We start from the raw sequence: 8,040 nt of genomic DNA on the forward strand, positions 1-8,040 counted from the left end.
CGCCGCCGACGTTTCGCCTCCAACGACACTTTATCTCCTCCCATCGTCCTTTTCCTTTCTCGTACGATTCAAAATCCCGTCCTATCGAAACCAACGATCGTCCCGACGTCGATTGATATTCGGCGCGCGAACAATGGCATCCGTTTCGCACCGAAACCGGTATATCGGACCGCCCGCGCCATCTGTGATCGGGTGAACGAACCCACGGACGTCGCGTTCCCGCGCGATCGGTAACCCGTTCGATTTATCGAACCGATTCCGTTGTTCAAATCTCGACTCGAAATTCGTTCCGACGTTTCGTCGTCGACGATTCGACGCGTAGTCCGTCGTTCTACTCGACAGCGCGCTAGCGTACCGATCGGCCCCCTTTCCGGTGAAAATCGAGAATTCCCGCGATACAGAGATGGGAAACTCTCGAATCTCCCCGAAGGTAGCAGCGGCGAACGTCGGCGGACTTCGATCAGCTGCGAGGCGTGCTTTCGGTGAATGGGCGCATTTCAATCCAGAGGAACCGCGCAACCTGTCTACGATGACAGGTCGGATACGAGTGACGCTTGTTCGCCATAAAGCGCACAATACATGGGCCCGGTAAATGCCATTTACAGCTGGGGCTCTGTAAAGGCGCTGTACGCGACCGTTCTCTCCATGAACCTGGCCGGCCTAGCCGCCGCGGCGCTCGCCATTGTCTGGGCCGTGAGGTTCGAGAGGGGCTTCGGAGACTACCTGAACCTCGTCGCTCCAGGTTAGCCTCTCCCGACAGCTTGCCGGGGAGCACGATTTTTATAACCAAAATCAAGGGACCCGAGAGACTTTCGAATAGGAAATTAGTTCTCTTCCGCGACAGCTACGCTATGGATTTCTCCATAATTTCCACGGTGATTTCGTTATTCCAATTACGTCCTTGAATTCGCACAAAGATCGGTTGTAAACGTGATCCGTGGCGGAAAGGTTTAATTTTTCAATTACCGACGATAATAAACGAGCGTCCTTCGCTGGTTTTCTATCGTATGAATCGTTACGGTAACCATTGTTCTCGGCCGCCGGTTTTTGGCTGTTCGCTGGATTCGGCTAAACCATTTAGGATGATAGATGACCGGCCTGGGATTGGTAAAAACTGACCCTAATCGCTCCTGGATCTACAACGCCGTCGGGCCGAATTGTTTGCACGGGATAATACGTTCCGAGAAACTACCGGCTCTCGTCGGGCGTCTCGGGCTTCCCGCGGTTAACAGTCCCCTGCCATTTAAATCCATTCGTCCGAATTTACGGGGGGAAATTTGGCCGCGTCGCCCGTCGGATCGGAGATCTAAATCTGCTTCGGTATTTGGGAAGGCATTCGATCGAACCGTGCGTCGCAGAGCTCTGGATTATCCGTTTATTGCTCGGAGTAATTGCTTACAAAGGACATGGATTTTTGGGGGTCGATTCAAATTTTATTTCTTCCGACGCCTTTCTTTTACAGATACACCTTTTACGGTCGCCGTGCAATTGCAAACTGTAGCTTCGATTATTAGCGATTTCTCACGACACGTACGATTCGACGAACAGGTGGTGACGGCCACGCGTGGACCGCGGTGATCGTCTGCGCCGCGATACTCTGCACCCCGGCTTACATCCTGGGCGTCAAGTCCTGCCTCCACCTGAAAGAGGAGCCCCCCAGAATGGACCTCGAAGAGGAGGCGAACCGCCTGGACCCACGTGAAGCCGCGAATCGGCTGCTCTTCCTCCACGTGATCGCTTGCCTGGTGTCGGGGTTCCTGGTCGCGGTGATCAACGCGACCTACCTGGCCCTGTCGAGCGGCTTCCACCAGAAAAGTCGCGACGGCCTGACGCAGGCGATCCAGAGGTACGGCAGCGACGTGGCCGTGAAGGAGCGGGTGGACGCCGTTCAAACGGAGCTCGAGTGCTGCGGGGACAACGGCTACGAGGACTGGTTTCGCGTGCCCTGGCTGAAACTCTCGATAGAAGGGCCCGAGGACGCGGAGGACGGTCCTCGACTGGAAGAGCAGTGGGTATAATCGAACCAGTTGCACAGTCTCGTTTCGAGTCGTTAGTTCTACCAGATCCTCGACGTCTCGCGGATCAACGTCCGAATCGAATAGGAGGCGTCGATCGGGCCACCTGCCCGATGCTTGAATGCTCCTCTATTGCTCGTTCTGTCTCTATCGAAGATCGGTACCCGACGACCGAGAAGAGTCGTCGAGCGCGGACGTGCCCTTTTCCTGCTGCTCGAACGACGTTCCGAAACCGTGCGTCCATCACGACATTCTGAACCCCAGCGCCGCGTACGATTACAACCCGAAACACCTAACGATCTCCACCCTCGGCTGTCGATCGAAGATCCTGGATCGCAGCGAGAGCATCAGGACCTTCCTGTCCGGATACTTGGCCCTGTTGTCCGCCTATCAGGTAGCAACGTTCGCACCGTCGATTAAGACTACAACTGCCGAACACTCGAGCATCGATTACCCTCTCCGCCTTGCAGGTAGTCCTGTCGTTCCTGTCCCGTCTGCTGCAAACCGGCCACGCCGACGAGTTGTACATAGGACCGAAGAAAGCCCTGTACCGCCTTTGGATACTGTTCAGCCCAGAAACTAGAGCCGGCAACGCGAAGCCGCCGATGAAACGCGAGAGGAGCGGGCGCACTCAACCCAGAAAACGAGCCAGTCGCAGGCTGCCCCCTTCGTCTTCCGAGAGCTCCGACGAGAGGGATCGAGCGGATCCTCTGTCCCGGAGAGTGCAAAACACGGGCGTGAAGCTGTTGAACGAGATCCGCTCAAAGATCTCTGCCAAGTCGAAGAGCCTGCCCCTCGTCGAATCCTCCGCATCGATCGCCGACAAGTTCCGTAGGCGAGACAGCTCCGCGTCCGAGGAAACGCGGCCAGAGGGAGGGAAGAAACGCGCGTCGAGCCGCGCGACCAAGTCCGGGCTGCTCGTGAGAAAGGATTACGATTCATCGATCGCGGACGATCCACCGGCTCCGCCGCCCCCTCCGCCCTTGGCGGCCTTCGACGAGGACGCGACAAAAGGGATCTCAGCGGAGCAGGAATTCCTCGAGCGGATAACGGCCAATCGGAACTCGGGCAGGCGCATCAAGGTGCTCGAGAGGTTCGGGAGGATCGAGGGGCGGCAGGATCGGGGCACGCAGCACAGGGAGGGCGGAGGGGCCGACTGTAGCGAGCGCACGTCCACCTCGAGTCGTTCCAAGAAACTTGCCCGCGTCAAGTTCAACCCCAGCGACGTCTACGACAGATTCAAGGGTACCCTCCAGCACACCCTGGCCAGGAGGGAGGCTGTGCGAGCTCGAACGGCGCCGGGGAGAGTTCGCGTCGAGAGGGTTCCTACGAATTTCGATGCCAGGAGGAGCAGCCTACTGGAGAGGCTCGGTTGCAAGAACGTCCCACCCTGTTATCGCTTGCTGGCGAACTTGGAGGATCGAGGGCGACCGGTGTCTCGGACGAACGCTGCGCCCACAGCCCCGCCCATGCCGAGTCCTTGCTCGAGACACACGCTTCGCGAGCAAAGACGATGCAGCATCTGTCATCGTCTCGTTCGGCAAAGTTCCTCCAGAAGCTCTTCGGACCACCGGTGATCGTCTAGCTTCGAGAAGACCCGTGTAAAAATGTAAATAGGCGTTGGCGACTCTACCGACGATTCCTTTTGCGTCTCTTTGGTTGTTCGTTTCGAACGTCCTTTCGACAGATTGAACGCAACCGTACAATACTTGATGGTTTATTTGCCGAGAAGTAAAATACACAGGCATTTGTTATAATGGTACTGCCGAAGAATACTTCTTACGTCTCTGTAATACATCTAGCGACAATACATCGGTACTAAAAAGAGAGAAGCTGATATTTCTTTTCTTCGAGCAAAAAGTTCTCCGTTTTACCAAATACTTTACAACAGTTTCTCATCCTCTCTTCCTTTCTCTCTCTCCCTTTCTCTCTCTCTCAATCTCGCTTTTTCTATAGTTTTCCTTAACGTACCCTTACCTCGCGTTAAACGTACACTAACATCTCTCGCTGCCCCGTGCCTAACGGCCTCGCGGGTTCAAAGTTTACAACAGTCCGCGAGATACCTCGCCTGTCATCGTTCCCGCCTGTCGAGTAGAAACTAGAAGGCTTCCGGGACGCAGGGACGCGCCCCTCGCACGGGGACGCGCCCCCTGTGTCGTTTGCACCGACGCACTTCTGCACGGTGGTCCCAATTGCGGCGATCCCCGCGAATATCGTCGACCTCTCCCTAACTCGATCGCGATCTACGTCGCCTCTGGGGACAGTCGCGGGGCGACGTCTTCCCTCCTAGTCTAGACCCGCTGTACGACCAACTGCACGCCAGCGTTCAGCGTTGGAACCAGTCTCTCCGATTTCCTCTCTTAATTATTCAGATTTAGCTAACGGGCTCGAATCGGAGAACGAAAGAAATCGATTAAAGTTGCTGGTTCCGGCTATAGTCATGCCTTTAGATTTTTCTAATCGGGATTGCCGCTTCTCGATGATGCTCTTGGCCACGCCTAAACGACCAGTGTCTTTGCAATTCGCGATACGGTAGATACGAGCTAATTGGTACCAAGATGGTCCCGACAATCGATTACAGTTTTGAGAATAGCGAAACAAGTCAAGTGCAATCGTAACGCTTTTACGAGTGATCTTCGTTGGTTTGCTGTTTGCTTTTTCCGTAGACTTTCGGACCGGTCGTTCAGGCGATAATTGCGATGCACGGCGATGGAAAGAGGAGTTCAAAGCGAATAAGAGAGGTGGTCCGTTCGTCCCGCGCGACTTTCCCCGAGCGATCCTATCGAATACTCCATCATCTATCAACAACAGCCCTTCGTCGTTCACACTGTTCCCCATTCACTCGCGCTCCGGACCTTTCTCGATCGTTCGCAGCTACGTACGCTCCGCTATCGACCTATAAATCCAAACTACGCGTCTATCTACTGTCTGCGTGTTTTTTTTTTTTTTTTTGTTCTCTATACAGTTTTCTGTTTTTTGCGAATATTGTTTGAAAGGTACGCGTACCACATAGACCCGGTCAAAGGTTCGATATGAGTTACTCGTTCGAGATACGAGGGACACACCTTTGTTCTCTTGTAAAATAAGTACACGTTACACGTTATATGCTATATGTACATATACACATCTGTGCACGTATGCTACGCATGTATGTATCTATGTATATGTATATGTATATATATAATATATATATTTATATATGTGGGTACATATAACGTATAATCCTCGAATAGGCGGTGATAAGTAGTAACGACGAAGTAACAATACAATATTGCTCGATCCCGTATCATATAATATATAATATATATAATATTTATAGTAATAATGTAACGATATTTATCCGCTCGCGAATAAAATAGCCTTTTCTCGCACATCAATCTTTCTCTCCCTCGCATTCGTGCTTTCTCTCTCTCTGTCTCGCTTTTCTCACGTTCTCCTATATAGAGCTACTTAAGAAAAGGGCTCACCGCGCTCTGTATCTCTCTCTCTCTCTCTCTCTCTCTCTCTCTCTCTCTCTCTCTCTTTCTCTCGTTCCGTTCAAGTATGCATTGTGTGTTGTCTGTATGTATGTACCATATACACATATATATTATATATCGGTAGCTATATAATTATTATAGTATTATCGCGTAATAGTATAATAAGTATATATATATATACGCGTATATATAATATATTTATCACTATTTATAGTCGTCTGTGTGTTCTCTTCTCCCTTCAGAGTAATTAATTACGATAGGCCTAACGATCTCGAGCAGCGGTCACGTCGTATATTTAGCCTGCCTCCTTCTCGCGCACGCTCTCGCTCTCTTTCACGCTCGCGTTCGCTCGTTTGCCCTTCTCGCAACGTACATCGTGAAATGCTTTAGAGCGATCCGCGATTTCCTCGTGCCTCCCCTGCTCGGCGAGGAAAAGCAAACCGAACAAGCGACACCGAAAGAAGCTGCGCGTACGACGGAAGGGCTTTGCACAGCAGCGGCCAATGCGATTGCAGCGTTACGCCTTACTGTTACTTGCCGGTGATCGACACCGCAAAATCGGAAACAAGTTTCTCGTTTCGATACTGAAAATATATTTACTTTGAATTTTCAGCGATCCCTTGTAATCAATTATACACCTTTCTCAACGCGATAATTCGACGACGTGGATTATTACCGTGCATGTAAGAGTCATAAGCGAAAATATGGGCATACTCGAAACGGTAGGATCGCAATCTCTACGGCCACCACTGTACGCTCGTTTGTGCTCGACTCTGAGAGCGCGCGACGCGTTATTGCGATGCCCGAGTGCTCGCTGATAGCTTCAAGTTTTCGAGAATCACAGATAAAAGTCTAACAGGCGTCGAGCGAGACCGATCCGATCCGCCTCGCTGGCGAGGGGGATCGTTGCTCGACCGTGTTCGGTGCGTTTGGGAATCAAGTGGAATCGGACAGTGTATGGTCAGACACGGGACCATCTCGGTACGGTGATCGCCGAGATACGAGCTGGTAAACGAATCGCTGTGCACTTTGTTGCACAAACGTTAGAAAACATTGCGCGTGACATTAAGCTGTAAATCGAGTACGAGAAATATTCAATAAATATTTGAAATATTATCAACCGTTCGATATATTCTCTCGTTGGTTGATGTCAAAGAATGTCAAAGCTTTCCGATAAAAAGGGTTATACCTTCGAGGGAGAACCGAGTCTACAGAATCGATAGCAATCGACGTTACAGAGCCTAGGATCGTACCAAAGGAACCAATAGCTCCGAGTCCGAATTCCTGGTTGGCCGATGTCACAAGTTTGCCGCATCTCGGCGAAGACCATACGCTTCTGAGGGGAGAAAGATAAAGCTGTCCTCTCGCTGCGTGCTCTCCGTTCATCGAAATCGAAATGCTTATCGCTATGTGTATTAAATACGGTCCGTCGCACGTGTGCGGCACGTTTATGCGTATGCACATGTACACGTTGGATCATCCCACAAGTTTCTTCAAAATGTTCTCTATAGAAAACCAAAGGATTTCGAAAATGGAGTTGGCATCTACATCAACGTACGTCAACGATTAAATAACGAAAGTATTAATTCTGCATACTAGAAGTTAGTATTTAGACGTTATTCGTGGGATGTCCTGATACACGATGCATCGCATAGAATGCAAGTACGAAACGTGCATACACATACGCGCGTCGCCTGTGTCCCACATACAAAACGGATGCACCGTTGAGAATCGGTCTCGAGGCTCGCTCTTTCTCTCGCTCGTTCGCTCCGTTGGTTCCTCTCATTCTGCCAAGCTACTGGCTAATTTTGATGCTACCAGGGGTAGGGGTGTACGTATCAACGTGAGCGCCGACAGCATCCCAGCACCGTGTATGCGCGTTTCCCTTAAAGCTACAGAGGTAAGTGTAAAGACGCGAATACTGTTTTAAGGCTGACAGAGCTGTACAGAGCAAACACGGATGTCCGTCGCGTTGATTCTGTCCCCGGTCCGGTGTCCTCGTCGTTCCTCGCTAAGAAAACTCGGTCCCTTCGGTCGCCGAAGGTTATACTCTAGCGGCGCACGGAAGTCGTCCGACTCTGTTCCTCAAGTAGGTCGAGAAAAGGAGGCGGCGCTGCGCGGCGCGACCGTAAAAAGTTAGCGGCCCGCTAATCGATCGGCCGAGAGAGAGAGAGAGGCAAGAAGCAAGCGGATACGCGAGAGAAACCGGGACGCTGGTTCTGGCCTGGGAATCGAGGACGAGGAGGCGCACGCGGACCGCGCGAAACGGAAGCGGAAAATCCCTCGGCCGTCCTCCGCTTTTCCGCCCGTTTAACAAGTACAAAGTAGAGGTCCTTCTCTTCGTGTAAATACAGTAATGTACAATCTTCGTTTCGCGACAGAACTACCGGCCGCGCGACCCGTCCCGCGATGCTCTTATTTTACAATTAACACTCTCCCTCCGCTACGAATTACAAAACAAACACCGTTGCCCCGAATCGCAACGAACGCGATCCGCGCGTCTAATCCGTACGTTGGATCGCTGAATTACCGACGGGCCCGGCCGC

General features: G+C 51.8%; 1 protein-coding gene across 1 annotated transcript; it reads left to right on the plus strand.

Moving 5' to 3' along the window:
* Positions 1–579: 579 nt before the first annotated feature.
* Positions 580–2,018, plus strand: LOC143174807 (uncharacterized). Its single transcript, XM_076370026.1, has 2 exons — positions 580–742; positions 1,549–2,018. The coding sequence occupies exons 1-2, from the start codon at positions 580–582 to the stop codon at positions 2,016–2,018; spliced, it is 633 nt and encodes a 210-aa protein (XP_076226141.1).
* Positions 2,019–8,040: the final 6,022 nt, after the last annotated feature.

This window comes from Nomia melanderi, chromosome 8 (genome assembly GCF_051020985.1).
Source record: "Nomia melanderi isolate GNS246 chromosome 8, iyNomMela1, whole genome shotgun sequence".
Lineage (NCBI taxonomy): Eukaryota > Metazoa > Arthropoda > Insecta > Hymenoptera > Halictidae > Nomia > Nomia melanderi.

Coding starts and splice junctions, on each gene's coding strand:
- LOC143174807 (XM_076370026.1), top strand. CDS start 580: ATGGGCCCGGTAAATGCCATTTACAGCTGGGGCTCTGTAAAGGCGCTG. Junction 743..1,548: donor CCTGAACCTCGTCGCTCCAG/GTTAGCCTCTCC, acceptor TTCGACGAACAG/GTGGTGACGGCCACGCGTGG.